Source organism: Coturnix japonica, chromosome Z, assembly GCF_001577835.2.
Source record: "Coturnix japonica isolate 7356 chromosome Z, Coturnix japonica 2.1, whole genome shotgun sequence".
Classification (NCBI taxonomy): Eukaryota; Metazoa; Chordata; class Aves; order Galliformes; family Phasianidae; genus Coturnix; species Coturnix japonica.
Genome location: NC_029547.1, coordinates 28,063,825 through 28,081,442, shown reverse-complemented (window position 1 = coordinate 28,081,442; position 17,618 = coordinate 28,063,825). Strand labels below are relative to the sequence as shown.

The 17,618-nt window shown below is 36.0% G+C and overlaps 1 protein-coding gene across 7 annotated transcripts in view; it reads right to left on the bottom strand.

Moving 5' to 3' along the window:
• Nucleotides 1–17,618, bottom strand: part of NFIB (nuclear factor I B) — a 68,265-nt gene that overhangs the window by 15,765 nt on the left and 34,882 nt on the right. For 3 of the 7 annotated variants that reach the window (XM_015849009.2, XM_015849008.2, XM_015849007.2), the window contains 2 exons: nt 9,318–9,483; nt 5,748–5,830 (listed from right to left, as the gene is read on the bottom strand). The exons of 1 other annotated variant lie outside the window; for it this stretch is intronic. In XM_015849009.2, the coding sequence (XP_015704495.1) occupies nt 5,748–5,830; nt 9,318–9,483 (249 nt within the window). The remainder of the gene's footprint in view (nt 1–5,747; nt 5,831–9,317; nt 9,484–17,618) is intronic. 3 more of the 7 variants (XM_015849010.2, XM_032441236.1, XM_032441237.1) reach the window with 2 other exon arrangements.

The window sequence follows — 17,618 nt, the reverse complement described above, 5'->3', positions numbered from 1 at the left end:
TGAGAAGGCAATTCACTCTCACCCGCAATAAGCCACCTAGGAGATGTTTGGAGCAGGAAATATGAAAGGGAGAGGCAGGAAACTAGTTGCAGTCTGCTTGAGAAAACTGAGATTCCTTAGGAGAAGGACTTAAGAAATAGTCCTCATGAGACAGTTAATAAATGCTGAAAAACATGACTAGCTTTCTCATAAATATGCTGTGGTTGCAAAATAAATGACTTGATTTTGCCACTTGTGCTGTGGCAGAAGCCCCTCCTAGAAGTCTGCTGGAAGTGGCCTGCACTTCAATCCCATAGCTTCTTCATCTCCAGGCAGGCAAGCAACAGTAACACCTACCCACAAAATACCAGCAATGACGTTTTACTTCTCTCTCACTTAACCCACAGGAAGAAAGAACATGGATCCGTACACTGAGGAGCAAAAGTGTGCCCAGCTTTGCAGTAGATGGGGAAACCTGACATGCAGCCTAATCTTACCCCAGTGTGCGGAGCTGTGTTTGGAGTTTGCAGTCCCTGGGATGTGCCCTTGCTTGTCCAGTAGCAGGGAGCTCAAAGCCTGCCGGAAACTGCACCACCTGGCCTACAAATATTTCTCCAGAAAACAGTGCAACTCCCTTACCAACTCAACAACATCATGGAAATGGGCCAAAGGCCCAGGTAGCAATGGAGTCAAGCACTACCTCCCTGCTCCTGTTTTGCCCTCTGTAAAACACAGGGAGAGTGATTTTTGTTTTTTTCCAGTGCTTTCCAGTACTTTGAGACAAACCAATATGAAGCCCTAGCCAAGAGACAGATCTCGCTATTTCTACCTTTTCAGTTTCAACTGGGCACCTTCCAAGTACAAGTCCTACAGACTTTTAACTAGGGAAATCTTACCTACATTATAATCCCACAGTCAACAGCTCAATCTCTAATCATCTGAATAATTTCAGAGGTTAACATTTAAGCAGGATTTGTGTTTTCCCATTGAAAGAGTGGCCCATCAGATTCATTTCAAGCCTCTGTGATTACTAGTGAAAATGGGTAAGTATCTTGGAGACTGTAATGTGAGATTCTGCTATAGTTTCTGCTAGCTGGAAAAAAGCTCATAAAGCTGAACATTTGCATATTGTCATTGTTTTGGCTAAAACTTCCTTTAAATGTGTTTCCTTTTCAGTAAGCATATGTGAAAACTGACCTCTTATCCATTTACATACCTCCCTGGTGTTCACATGGCCAAGTTTTACGTCAAACTGTCAATTATGATGAGGGACACAATAAGAGCAGCTTAAGTGTTGATAACCTGTTTCCTGGCTTTACTGAGAATTTCTGGTTGAGAGTCCACTTGTGCTCTTTCTTTCAGCTCTGCTGAAAGCAAAAGCAACATTCACCTAAAACATTTTAAAAACAGATACTTTACTTTCAGTGGACATTTACATTTAAAACTTTCATGATGGACGGAATGAGGAGAATCTCATTTTGATCTCTGGGATTCAGTAACTAAAGAATACATCTGGAAGGAACTACTTCCTATCAAAGGAGCAGGGCAGTCTCATACTAGGAATCAAAAAGCTATCTGCAGCTTTCTGATTTTAAGAGATCTCAAGTGTTTCTTATTACTGTGTACACTGCAAATGTATCAGTCATAAATGTCATAGCTGTGTGAATATCATGCATACCACACAGAAACTCCAAGCTCTAGTGAAAACTATGCCATTTTGTTAATCGGTGCATAGACTGGAGGATTCTATCAGTTCACTGACAATTGGGCTGGCATTAGTTAGGAAAATTTACCATGACAGTAAAGTTTTAGAGTCATTGTTTGCACAGACCTCCATATCTAACCAGTTTATATTTTCTGCTTTGAAATACAGTCAGGAATCTCAGGCTCCAAGGTGCATTAAAATGAAAAAAAACAAAAAAACAAGAAAAACAAAACAACAACAACAACAAAACCTCAAGAAAGAAAATCTGCTAATTACATGTCATTACATGTCACAGAAATCTTATTCTTTGTGAATCAATTTGTCTGTGCTTCCGATAAATATAAGTGATGGTCTGTCTTGTGATCATCTATTCATCCATCTCTCAATGTTGCATTCACAAGTAAGGTCCATGACTACTATTTCTGGCAACACTCTATGTATACAGCCAGAAACAACATCAACCTTTAGCTGAGCATCTATAGTCTGAACTGACAGAACTACCTCAGTTTTCTGGTTCATCCTCTAACTTAGAAACTGTAGATCCTCAGTAGATAAATAGGTAAACAGTGACCAAAACAAATAAAGAATAGAATGGGAGAAGATACTTCCCTACCATCGTGAAGATTATCCAACCTTTCCTTTATGCATAGTTAGTTGTGTCTCAGCAAAGATGATGAACATTGAGCACTGGACTCATTTTCATGAAATAACCTCACCAATCACCAGAAGCAAAACTAAGAAAAGTGGTCTGACTCAGTTATAGTTCCTGTCACTTCCTTTCCCCTCATTAGGAATCTCTCCCTACAATTGCATTATCAACACTTGACAATACTCAGAAGCTGACGCTGAACTGAGAAAACCAAACCAAGTAGTCATTGATGATTTGTAATAGACATTTTTGGGAAGCTGTCATCAATAGTGATAATAATATGCTAAGACCAATATAACTTTATAGCTGCCACTTGAGCAAGATAATTGTTTTTTAACTATTAATGTCATCATATAGAAGTATCTGGCATGTCAAGTCAAGTAGCAGGAAGACCTATGAGTAAATACGCCAGAAATCAATCTGCAGAGTTACAAATTCTCATTAGATGCATGTCTTCCTGATTAAGACAGCTTGCTAGGTAATGCATACAACAGCATACTTTCAAAGTATCCAGATCACTAAACGCAAACTGTAACCATAGGTGTCACTGCTTCTTTCAAAATTGTATTTAGTACTACCCATCTAAATGCAATTATTCCAGGTAGTTTTACTGTATGTACATATGTATATACCATACACATATATGTACTATATGTATGTATTTTATCAGAAGTTCCAGCAAACTACTACTTTGACAAAATGCTCTGTAAAGTATATTGCAAACTGTATTTGTAACTTTTTAATGTATTGAAATTACTGTACTTTATGTAGGTTACATCCTGGTTTTTTTTTAACAACAGAAAGGTATTCAAGAGTAGATGCCAATATTTCTCATAACCAGAGAGAATAAATCTCTATAAAGACTCCTCCAATGAAGTAAAAAATGTGGTGGTGACAATATTTATTCTTGTGGGGTCAATGTATGTTATAGGGTATGGTGAATGCTTAAAGGACCTCTCTGGAACTAAAACCATTGCCTTTCTAATTTAGAATTTCTCTCAGCTAATACAAAATGATTGATTGCCTTTATTTCATGTACCTCTTGATTTTCCTTTCCATTCATCACGAGATGTTTTAAAGCAAATGCATTTAAAACTGGCCACAGGAAGAGTGGTCTCTTTTAAATTGTTATAAAGTAATGAAAGGACATAGTAAATCAATCTAATTCCTGCCTCACAAAGGATAACCTTTACTCTATTGAAGTTTTGACAATTTCAGTGCTGTGCCACACTTTCTAGGTAATAAACATATACGGCATTATCATCTTTGAGATCTCTTTAGGATTTAAGTGGGTGAAGGTGACTTATATGCACTTATGTGCTTGCACTTACCCACTTGGAAAAGCTTTATTGTTAAAGCAGCCTCTTCTTTCACTTGGTTTAAAGCAATGCACACTATTCTCTAATTTTCTAGATATTTGTGTGTGTAACCATTCACACACACATACATCAAACACTCAGGCAAATGTACACCTATATTCATTGTTTAAGTTACAAAAGAATAAAGAATTCATAACAAAAGTGAAACCATAACACAATTTTTTTCAGTCTACTGGTCACCAACTGATGTTTTGGAATTAACATGGCAAGAGTATGAAGGAACATAATTCAGAATGGAGAACACTGGTTTCACACAGTGTTTATGAAGTGTGTCGGAGACCTAACTTATTTTCACCTTTCACCTAAGCCATTTGGCCACACATTTTACCAAGAAAAGGGGTGTAAGATGTAGTGTATGTGAACACTAATAACAGGGATTGCCCTCACATTTACATTCCTAAGATGCGGCTATAATCTCCGAATTTATTTGTCTAAACAAAGCCTAAAATATGTTGGAAGCATGAAATAAGCATTATATAATGTACATATAATAATCCCAGCCAACAGAAAATTAAGTGTTCAGCCACCAACTTCAAGGCACGTGAGAAGAAGCTTGTAATTCTTTCAGTGAACCTGGAGGTAGGTGGAATAGATTTAAGAAGTAGCGAATTTTAGGAAAAAAAAATAGTAATTGTCTATATATGCATGTGGAAAAAAAGCTGCTTGTGCAAACTAATTGGGTGTCAGAGACTTTTCAAAGGATACTCTGTAAAATATCACATGGAAAAAAAAAATCCAGAAATAACAATGTACTTTTTAAAAAGAAAGATCTTGTGTGCATATCAAATAAACTGTGTATAATGACATTGTATAGCTTCAAAAATGTTGTAGTAACTAAAACACATTTCATAATGCAGTGATCTTTAGAGTAAACAATACATCAGTGAAACAACTGATGGCAAAACCAGTTGATTTTATATTTTTTAAGTGCATATAGCTGTTTCCTGGGAGATCTTGGTGGTTAACAAATAAGTTGGCAATGTGTCAACTGTCTTGAATATCATCTTTAAGATTTTCTGAGATTTTCTTTTGCATGCGGTGACCTCAAAAGCAGCCATACCGCTACCTTGCCCTGGGATTTGGGTAGAGGGAGGGGGTTCCAGGTGAAGCACACATCTGCTACATCATGGCAATCACAGAAAAGACTGAGGGCCATTTAACAGCTCATTTTTTACTGCCACATTCACTGTTTTCCTTGTAACATTTTGAATGGTGCTAATTTCAAACTCCTCTCCTGCTAAGATACAGGAGCAACACAAACACATATCATAAAATATGGTGATGCTCTAAGGTGTTGAAATTTTTTCCTGTTATTACCAGTGTAGGATTTCTGTGTATTTGTGGCCTTGAAATTGACTGTGGATATTTGGTTTGTAAGCTATTATTAATCTTGGCTGTATATTTTCACAGTTTGGATAGCCATTTCATTTGATTAAATTTGCAGTATTAACAAGATGTGAAATTTAAAATGCTTCCTGAAGCATAAATGATATAAGAAACTAGAATAAAACCATGTTTTTCTCACATTTGAGATCTGCAGATCAATGTAAACTTATTAAACTGGAAACTGGTATGTGTTGTACTGATAATTTGGGTTTATATTTAATTTTCTAAAAATAAAAAGCAGAAATGTTGCCTTAAACATTTAGAAAATGCTTTCAATGTAGTGTGAAAATAGTAAATTGAACTATTCTGTTTGAAAATTTTGCTTCTAAATTATTATTTGATCCTCATATATCTAATTCTCATTCCTAAAAGCCAATTAAAGATTGCATATATTAGCTCTCAAAAATTGCAAAATGGAAGAAATATGATTAGAAGTTCCTTAAGACGGCATAAATCTAAGAAATAAAGCATAATCTACATTCATGTTTCTGAAGTGATTCAGTATAGGTTTGAATAAACTACACCTTCCGACGACAAATACTGAAAATTTTAAGTTCCCATTCTAATCCAAGATAACAGTGGCAGAACGTAGAAAGGTAATATTGCAAAAACTTCTCTATATTGTTACACCTATGTGAAACTTGCCCACCTGTTGCTGGTGTAGGAAGGATGGGTCTCTTGGGCTTAGTCCCACATATCGATTGGCTTGGGATGTGCCTGAAGCTGTGTAGGCTGATTAAGGAAGAACAAAACAGATTGATAAAGATACCAACCTATCGTAACTATTACCCTGTGCAGGTACAGTACAGATATCCAGAGTTATGATTTTGCAATATATAGGATGTGTCTATTTTTTCCTTCACTTAGGCTTTAATAGAATGCAAAAGAAAAGTTGGACCATAGTCAGAGGCATGTGCAAATTCCTACAAACTTCAATGGAAGCTGCATGCATAAATCAGTGTTGACTCTTGTTAAATAAAAGTTTGTCAGAACAACACATTTTTTTTGACAACTAATTAAATAATATATATATTTGAAAGAATTTCAAGTCTGGTTCTCATTTCCATTACACCAGTCTAGGGCACCAGTGAAATTATTGAGATGTTAATGTGAGAAAAAATGTAAATATTAATTATTGTGGTTTTACTGCTGCTTTTGTCCTTCACCAAACTGTAAGAGAACAACAAAAATTGAAAACAAAAAATCAGTCTGGTATGAAATTACTCTTTAAAGTCCTTTGTAGAAAAGGTACAATCTCATTAGTAGTTCCGTGAGATGGGAGATAACTTTTATTGTGAAATATGGTATTAAATATTCAGCTACTTTATGCATCAGGAAACATTTTCCCAACAGGACAATTTAAGAAAGTTTGTTCCTTCTGTGCTACAAAAACTAAAAGAAATCCATTTCTGAGGAGCAAGAGGATGGCAAGTGCTATGATTCTTCACCTGTAGATCACGTTCCTGTCTGGTCTGTCAATAATCCCTAAAAACTATTACCTTCTCATGGCTTTAGGTGGTGCTTAAAAAAAGGGGTAGGTGATCTTACTCCACTTTCTCACATGGAGATGTCCAAACTGCATCTCACAGCACAGTAGCCTGGAAATTTGTTGGCAGACAAAGCAGAGCTAATCAAATTGAACAGACGTACAGAAGTATGCTAGTGAGGATCTAATTTGTATTAAAGTTACAAGGCAATTACAAGCAAATGATATCTGTCACTTAAAATAAATAAATAGATAAACAAACAAACAAACAAAAAAATAATTAAAGACTTCCTATGTTAAAAAAAGGCTTTCTTGGAAAACCATCATAAAAATGAACCAGATACTGAGAAGGAAATTATGATGGAGGTCATAGCACTCCTTAAGTATTATAAATTTGATAATATTTTCAAATATTATCAAAGCAATTCTGCTGTTTTACTTCAGAATAAAAAGCAGTGTTAATCATTTGTCATATAATTCTCATCACACTAGTAATAAAAACTTGCTGGCCAGGTGTATGTTTTATTTATACTTACACGTTTTGAAAATATCAATAATTTATTGCAAATAAAGGTAAAATTATGCCTTGGAACAAACTTCAGGCTCAGTCTTTCCACTAGGTTAACACTTTACCACTTCCTGTGGCAGGTAAGTTGAGGTTGATAATGCAGTCTGTATAGATTCATTTATAATTTTTGTACCAGCAGGACATAATACCTCATTTTTGCTATTTAATTCTCCAGAAAGCCATGTTCCTTCACTTATTTTTCTCTGCCAGTCACCAAACCAGTTTCAGTAGGGTTTACCAAACAGAAACACAATTGCACTGCTCTCAGAACCATAGCACTTTGAATATGTAGCATGATTATGCTATTTTGTGCAGAAGTGGCACATTCCAATAAAATGTGTATGCTTTATTACTGTGACTTCTACACTGTTGTGACAGTCATTGGAGCTACTGCTGGAGGTACTGCTACATTGGAGGTACTGCTGTGGAAGCAAGAACAGGCCTTATTTCAGTTATCCAATGAAAGATTTACTAACGTTCACAAGGTAATTTGTGAGCCAAAGTTCCAATGAAATTTAAGCAAAACTGGATGTAAACTCAATTTCAAAATTCAATCCTTTTTTTTTTTTCCTTTAGTAGTAAGACAACAATTAATGAACGGGTTAGGATTGCTGTCTTCTAACAGTCTTATGGTCAGACTACCAGAAAGCATCCCAGTGCACATCCTGACACTGTGTTTATTCTTATTACCATATGTTTAAGAGATTCTGACCTAATCTGAGACCAATGCTTGGTACGCCTACAGCCATGTCAAGCAGGAAGGAGAATGTGATGTTGAATAGTTGAAATGATGTATTAACCTGTTGTACTCCAACCTATTCTATAACAAAAATTTACAGCAGCAACTTCATGTTTGCTGCTAAAACCAGCTATTCTCAAGAACTACAAGAACTGGACCATATGACAACAAACAAGATACAGATACACTGTGCCACTAAACTCTTCTCAGTAACCTTCAGTTATACTAAAATAATACCTAAAACATGGGCACAAATCTATCCATATGAGGATATAGGTAAGCAGTAGTTTGTCCAAGATTTACTATAGTATTTTTATAATAAAAATTATAACCATTTTTACTCCTTTAAATCTTGCCACTCACATGCATTTGAGTGCTGTTTCTGCTTCATATTCTAATGAGGTGGTTTGAGGTAGTTTATATGTTTTAAAGAGGATTTTGTGGTCTCAGTTAATGCCAATCCAACAGTTCTGGAATAGAATCATACTTCAAAATCTCATTATTTCTAAAGCAACTCAGTTAAATGTAGTTGGTCCTAAAGAGATTCTTATTTTTAACAAATTAGGTTTCTTCCAAATTGATGAGAAGTGACTCCTAAAAATCTTCACATCTAATAAATACTGGTAGCATATCTCCAGTCTGAAGAAAAGTTCAAAGACAATAGATGTGCAGAAGATAAGTAAAAGGTAGGTCAGTGCATTACTGAGAATAAGAAGAGTAAAATAGAGAAAAAATTACCCATTGCCTAGTAATATCTTTGTTCTTATTCCCAAAACTGCAGTTCCATTGAAGAAAATAGGGTAAATAATCTGGTCCTGAACATGTAGTAAGAAGAGCATAAAACTTGAAAGCTTTTGTTTTTTAAATAAATGAAAAGAACAGGGGATCGACTATCCACTTCAACAATGTAAAGAAATGGAAATTTTCTTTTGCCATGTCATTTATTTTTGCTAAAATTGACACAACCTATATCAGTATGCAACTCTCATAGCTCGGATTCAGTTTGCATTGTAAAAAAGGGTTGATTTCTGTAGGAAAAGCTCATTGAGGAGCAAATCATCCAGTCTGTGTTTGGAATTCCATCTGCGGATCATTGTAAAGCCTTGTTGTCTGGGTGTGCTTCTCAATGTCATTCCAACGTCCACCTTAAATGAACTATCATGCTTTCTTTTTCTTGAATAGTGGTCAAATGTGCAGGCTTTCCCTTTTCATTTTGTTTGCCATGTCACAAATGTTATTTCTTGCAACATGATGCATTGGTTGAAATTTGGAGAGGAAAAGCTTGCAATCAGATCATGTATTTGCTCTCCATGTAAATGATGAGCATCCACTTGGTCAAATAGTAGGAAAAGGCGCCTTTTTCTGGCCTCAAATTGGTATTTTTAATCTTTGATGGACATTTTTTGTTTCCTAGAGAAATACTTACTGGTTGCTGTAGGTGAAGATGCCTCACCTTCAGTGGATGTAGTGATGGGCTTAGTATCTGTCATGGTCAGGGTCACAGGTCGCACCGCACTGTGATGGGGAGAGGGTGCCAAAACTGGAGTAAAATGGCCAGGCACTTTCCCTACTACTTGACCACTGCTGTTAGGCTACAAAACAAAACCAAAAGAATTGTTTGTGAAACATACATATTGCGTTTAAGGCACCTACCCACCTATTATAGGGGTATCCAGAACGCCCATCGCTGTAGTACTGCATGCTGGAATGTGGTGTTTTAATAAACCTATGAATTCCTATGAGATATTTTCATCTGACAGAAAAGCTCTCCTCAGATAAGTATTACATATTTAGTAGCACTACCTTTCAGTGAGCTTTATTTCATTCCAGATGTAGCATATATCAGATTGTTTCAAAACATATTTGCCATTCACACAGCTGTGAACCACACTAAGTCCCATGATAACAAGATTAAACTGACCAGGCATGAGCCCTGATGTGCTAACTATTAAGAGCAAATGAATGATACAAAACTTCTATTTCCACGTGCCATACCACTCTGGCTTGGATTGTAACCAAGATTTGACCACAGCTGTCTGCAGAGATTACACATACTGGAAGGCTAAATAAGCGTTCACGTTTTGGAGTAGGAGAGAGGGCTGGGATACACTAACTCTACTGCAAATATCATAACTTTTAGCAAAAAAGAAAGCACCTATCAAAAAGCCTTCTTCACAGAAGTATTTAGTAATGGAAACTCTGCAAGTTGAGACCACGATAAAGCCACATCATTCACAGATTCACAGGATGTGAACAACAAGAGTTGATCTGCATGTGACCTTATGACACAGGTCATCAGGGTAATATTCTATTCTCTTCAAATAGGTGCATCTGAATTTGGCAGTGTTCATTGGTAAACGTATGTGTTTACACAGTGTTTAAACACGCCTTAGACATTCTGCATTAGTGTACATACTCTAATGGTAAATATGTAGCAGCAGAAATCAGCAAGTAATGTAGTCATTTCAGCAGCAGCTGACAGCTTTTAAACTGATTCTCTACTCTGTGAATTGAAAGTATTTTAAAATACTGTCGTACCAAATAAAAAGTATTGAGAATCTTATTAGCAAAAGGATATTCTCAAATGTGAAATTACTCAGAGAAATAAATGGACTGATAAAAGACCTGATTCAACTGATACACTGCAAGGTTAAAAGAGGTGAATGTGACTATATTGGTAAAATAATAACTGTGGGCTGAAACGATTTCTGCAAGTATGTGTTGAGCACAAACAAACAGAAGAGGAAGGAAATATTTGGAAAGTACAGGAAGTATAAACCAGGGGTAATGGAATGAAATAGAGAAAGAGGAAATCTAAAATGAATAGCAGGAAAAACTTCCTGGCAGCATGATCTATGAGACTCTGCAAACAGCCCCACTGTTTCATTCTTTAGAACACCTAAAACTAAACTAGAAAATGTAAGCACAAATGGAGACCAGTCTGGTGTTCACAAGAATACTGAGCAGCCAGCAGATTACTTCTGCCTCTAAAATCACAAACCATAGAGTGGAAGGTAAAAGCCCAGATATGATGAGAAAAGGCCAACAAACTACACCCAAATTAAACTACTCCCACTGCTTTCAAATGTAAACAGGTTACTTCCTAAACTCAGCTATATGTTGATAGGGAAGAGATTGGGCCAGAGCAGCCATGCAGTTCCAAGATCTTGTAAAATTAAGAACTGGGTGATATTTATCACTATATTATTGGCATCCCTAATTGCTTAAACTGAACACTTACTACCAGGAGTTTAGTAACAGTTTGGTGAAAGAGAATCAGCTGTCAAGGTACCTTCAGAATAAGGAAACAGCACTGTTTCAAAGGAAAGGAATGACAGAACTTTCACATTTACCCAAACAATTAATATGTTACCTAGACTTTTATTCACTAGGTGAAACTTAGTAGTTAAATAGATCCCTATTACTCTACACACCTTAAATGAAAATGACATGCAAAAGAATATACACTGGGTATCTTCTTGAGAAAAATTTACTCAGAATCTAATACAAATTGAATATTAATACTACAGAAAATAGTAGTATATAAAATATGTGTAGATATGTCTGTTTTCTTTGAGATCTATCATAGCAGTGGTTTAGGAAATTTTATCTCATAGGCTCTGCTTTAAAAGCCTAACAGCATCTAAAACTATGTTTCTTGGTGATCATAAATCTGACTCTACTTGCTTTAGAAGAAAGTGAAAATTTTAACTAATTTTAATTCAGAAAAACTCTAAGAGTTACCCAACTTGCTTTCTGCTTTGGACTGAACATTTGGCATGCATTTGGGAGCCCTGCTGCATCAGTAAGCCCCTTCTCCTCCCTGCTACCAAACCATACATGCAGCCCACTGTAGGTCTCCACTGCATCTGGTAACTTCTTAGTGGAGTCATAGACCTGTGACTATGGGACTACCTTAGGATGCTTAGCTCATGTGGCATGCTAGTGTACCCCAGAAACAACTGAGATTCCCTTACTAAAACAATCTGCTTTTATGATATGCTAATGAAGAATATTCCAAGGAATTTATGGATTGAATCAGCAGTGTCATTAGCTTCCAAAAGCAGTTCTGTCTCCAAAGCCAGACTCAAATTAATTAAATGGACACAGCTGGAATACAGGACAGTTTACAGCAATGTATCACCTTCTACTGTTCCCTAGAGATCCCAGTCAGTAGGTTCACATGGACTCCAGCTTTAGTCCATATGCATATGGTTCAAAACAGCAAACCTTTTTCTCACTGGATTACAAGAAAAAGAAAGAATATACTTTAAATCCATTTGCATGTAAACATTTTCACCCTGCAGAACAGAACAGCAGTACACTTGTACGTAATACAAATTATAAACTCTAGTTCCAGATTTCCCTGAAGAGATTCTTCAGACTAATGCTTTACAGGTGAAAAATCAACTGTTACCATCAACTGAGGCATCAATACATCTGCGCAATAGATTCACAAGCAGAATGATGAAGCCTGAGGCATAAACCTCAAGCAAATTACAGGAAGGCAGCTGTGTTAGATAAAAAAGCTGTGTATTTGAAAATGAGAGAAAGAAGGAAACACAATGCCAAATTTAGCCCTAGCTTATATAGTCCTACACTTTTTATTGTTGGATTAGAGGCTAACTTGATTTTTAGATTAGTGTTACATTTTTTAATATCACACTATCTTGAATTATCACAGATAAGCTCATTTAAATGCTCAGAGCCACAGACTGTCTTAAATATAGCATAACTTAACTCAGAAAGTTAATATCTGATTGTAGTACACACAATTTCAACAAATCCTTAGGTCTGAAGTCAGAAAGCAAACTAGTAACACATATTAATATAAACTTTATTAAAATCAGAAGTTAGTGTATCAGGTTTCGCTGCTCGGATTTTGTTAACAGATTTGTAACCAGTAGTCAATCACACTCCCCTTGGACTACTATTCACAGATTTTACCAAACATCAGAGCCTTTATATTGTAGGTTTTCAGTTGTAGTTTTGAACAGTGTTTTGTCATATAGCTCACCATTTCTAGCACTAAAAAAAAAATCTGTTTGTTGCAATATTAAAGCTGCAATACCAACACCTGCAGATGAGACACCCAAATCTAACGGTAATATGGGATTAGTATGACAACAATTCACATAAACAACTAAGTTGTTTAAATAATAACATGTACTTTGTTTTTAAACCACAATTCATTTTTATTAATTTACTGTTCTAATATAGCTACTTAGAGTACTGCAGCATGTGTTTCAGAGAGAATTTTGGGACTTAATAAAAATCATGTTACTCCAGCTAGACCTTACTCTTGAGGAGCAGTCTATCTGCATCTCTGAACAAAAGCTTATTAAGAGAAGCAGTGTTTCCCAAGAATGTTAACTGATTACCACCGAGAGATCTACCAGTGAGTGTAATCTTGCCACGCTGGGTCTGCTGTGTTTGGAAATCCTTTATCACTTGCATCCTCTTGACAGTTCAAGTCCCATGTGGGTGGTGAATAACAGGGCAAAACTGTCTACAGTAGTGTGCTTTTGAGACTACTGGATGAATTCATTTTGTTTATGAAAATGCAGATGAGTCAGTTCTGTATACTCTGGTCCACTGTACAAAATATTTTAAGAGTTATCTACTGGCCACATCTCTGAATTTGGAATTCATAATTAATAGTTCTGTTTGAAAGTCCATTTTATTGTGCTCTGTGGAGTCTACAGGGGTTATGGATGTTTCCGAAAATCTACATTTAAAAGGAATTAGAAGAAATATCTTCTATTTTTCTACTTCTCCCCAACATCTTTTTTTTTGGTAATATGATACAAACCAAACCATCTTCAAAGGTAGAAGTTTTTCATAGGACATCTTAATATTATATTGCCTGTATCCCTGTATTCGTTCCATGGAAGTCAGGTCAATAGCACAGGAGCTGTTTTCATCTAATGGGTAGAAAAATACATGCTCAAGATATTGCCTATCTGGGTAACACATCACAGTGTCTTGACGCTCTTCTAGTCATTAAAAAAAAAAAAAAATTATTAACAAAACACTGCCACTGAGACTGTAGAAAGCACTATAAGAGTTTCTCCTTGGGTTGAACCTCAGGAATTCTGTAAAATATTTATAAAAACAGCAAGGTTATGGAGACTTTTCTCCTGTACACTTTATGGCCTTAAGAGAAAAAAACATTTATAGCCCATTTATAGTGCCTCTCTCCTCTTTTCTTGAGGATGCATCGCACTAGACTTTCCATAAAAATCATAGAATCACAAGGTTGGAAAGGACCTACAAGATCACCCAGTCCAGCTGTCCTCCCATTACCATAGCTGCAACAAACCACTAAACTGTATCTCGTAGCTCCTCATCCAGACGCCTTTTGAACACTGCCAGGGATGGTGACTCCACCACCTCCCTGGGCAGTCATTCCAGTGCCTCAGTAATTGACTGCTACAGCACATCCTACACAGACCTCACTGAGAGATCCCACACAAAAGCTTCAGGAGGTATGACACGCAGCTACCTGTCTGTCTGGAGGAATTAGCTTCAGAGAAAAAAAAAAAAAAAAAAAAAAAGTTATTGCCAGTTCTTGGCTGACAACATCATATCTGTATTACTTTCTGAAAGAAATAAGGGTGTTGACTTTGATCTATAAAGTTCTGAATCTCATCCATTTGAGAAAACACTTTTCTCTTAACACAGAGCAGCTGAAACTGAGAGCAGCTGCAGAGCTTTGACGTCCATTGTTCAGATATGGATATTGTAAGATTCCAGAAGAATCCTCCATTCTGAACAACAATTCTACCCATGAGTTAATAAAATGTGAATTATTTGTTGACATAAAAATTAAAGGAAATACTCACTTTTCCTTGGATATTTTCTTTAACTGAACAAGCCATGTTATGCAGGCATGGGAAACTGCTTTGCAGGTAAATGTTCAAAAGGTATATTTGGACTTAATGGCATTTTATGTAATCCAGAAACTTATAGCTGTGTATTTATTAAACTAAAAATGAGTAAATAAATACAAAGTAATTATTTAGAATTGCAATTGTATCTGTAAGTCCTTTGTCAGCAGGAACCTGAACTAGTACTCTCTGCCTTCCAATTACTGTTAAAACCATTAAATTGCTTTATTTAATCTTTGATGATTTCTTAAAAATTCTGACGTACGCCTCCCCAAGAGGCTGAAACTATGTAATGTCAATAAATAAAGTTTCTGGCTATCCCATGGAAATTGCATGCACATATATCATTTGTGGCAGCTTACTCGGCTTTTTCTCCTAAGAACCAACAGGGAACCCCTTGCCCAGCCCAAAGAAAGCCTCACAAGGATTCTCTCCTCACTGCCAGATTACTGAAGATATTGTACTGAAGAATGACAAAGTATCTGCCTGGAATTCCATAGAAGTGTATGCATCCTTTGTTGAACAAAAATTGAATATCCCAATCAGTTACAAGAGGAAAACAAGCAGCCTCACCAGCTTCCAGCAGCAACTCTTCTCTAGCAGTTCAGATATTTCTGTCTTCAGACAAAAATAACACTGTTAAAACATAAAGCTACAAACTGGCCCACATTGCTACAAATTATGTTTTAATAACCTGGGAATTTTAGTCAGTATTTTGATAGGTTTACTTGCACCACAGTATATAACAAATGTGAGGCATTATTTTAAGAGGAAAAGTGTCAGATAATTAACTCATACAAACTGGAAGCACTATTACCATGCCACTGAGATCAGCACACTTCACCAATAATATCACAAAATCTGGAGGTTACCTGTAAACTGTGCCCTTCATAATTCAAGCCCAAAGAGTCTGCAAGAGTGTATAATTCTGTTTGCTTGGTTCAGTAAAAAAAAAAAAAATCTCACTGATAACAAGATTCACCTTCAGCAGGATTAACCTTAACTGTTTGCATTACTGCCATATCCTTCATCTCACCTGTAGACCCCATCTCCTCTGATTCACCACACCTCAATCAGGAAATGATTCTATTTAATTTGATAGAATATTAAGTTTACAGCCGTTGGATTTGCCTTCAGCCACACCATTTTTGGTGTGCTTGATGGTTTTGTTCCTTTATATTGTTTCATGCACTCTCAATGCATTTTAAGTGTTTGTGAACATGAGCACACACACAGAAGGTAAGTTTTTCGAAGCATTCAAACATTTTGCTGCAACCATTCAAAAAGGAAATACATGCTCAAAATCTGGAGTGAATTTGAAGACCACAATATTCTTTAGATGGATAAATACTGTAGGTAGATTAGACATATAACAAGTGATTCATTTTTTATGAAGCATGTAAGAAGCAACCAGTATCAATTTAACCAGAGTGACCAAGACCCCATCATAGTACCAACACATATTCAAACACAAAATCTCATTCACTAATATGATAAGCTAAGATGAAAAAGTTAAACACAGTTAAAAGATCTCAGCAAAATTACTTAACTAGTGGAAAGTGCATTAATTCTCAGGATCTTGGGAACTTCTTAGATTCCCAGTCACAGGCCGGTTGAGCTCTATATCTGAAGAGATCCATTGCTGTCCAATACATTTGTTTATATATTCTCCAGATTGAATAGGGGATAATAAATGGAAACTCATGAAACTTAAAGCTATGGTTCTTTTGTTTAGGACCATCCCTTGTTGCATCATTTTTCACTGCAGCCAAAGGGTCTATCTGCACTTCCTGACTGTTCGTCACACATAATTTGGGGTATTTAACATCGTGTCAAGAAAATTGCCCACTGTTTCCCCCAGTGGAAACCGATGGGAGTTCTATAGCTTTAAACTAATTTTACTTAAAAGTATTTCACTGAATAGCATGACTGTCTCACTATAATCAGTGCAGCACTAATGTAATTAATCTCAAAATTGCTGTGGGGAGTACAAGGCATCTCAGTTGCTTGTCGTAACAATCTAAATTAGTGTATTACTGAAAGATGTTGGGAAGGAACAGTTCATTTTAGGTAAATGCTGTCAGGGTATCCATTCTTTCTATTTCCAAAGCTGAAATTAAAACTATCATCATAGTTCTTCTTTTGAAATCCAAATGAATATGTTTTGAGGTGGGAAAGTATAATTAAATTTGATGTGGTATTCCTACAGATGCAGTTTTGCATTTTATAATAATTAGATTTATTTGAATAAAAATTCATGTTTTATTTAGGAAAGAAAAACTGGTTTGGCTCAAAGCACACCATTGTATCAGAACAATTCCTGTTTGTCACTGAAACTTCTTTTCCTAAGCAACAAACAATAACAAACAACAACAACCAAACGAATAACAAAAAAACCCAACACATTCTTGTTATTTTACTGGTTGTATAGCCATCCTTTAGCTGCTCTGTTTGGAGATATTTTTACTGCGTGTGCAACAGGCAATATCTGAGATGTGAACTTTAAAGAATTAAATTTAAAAGAGATTTCAGTAATAATATTGATTAATTATAATAAATTGCAGAGAATAGCTGGTGCAGATGCCTGGAATCCCATACTTGGTGTTGTTTAACCCTGCCCCCTCTTCTCAGGAACTAAATCAAACATCAAATGAAATGAAAAACATTAGCTTAATATAAAGGTTATGAAAGGTGACAGAAGTAGTAAATTGAAGCCAATTTGTCCTTTATTCCCTACAGTGCCACAGCACAAGATTAGGAAATGTTTTCAGTTCACTACAATTCTGAAAGGATCAGCAGAGTAAAATTTTGCCTTTCAAGGTTTAAAGATTAATCTT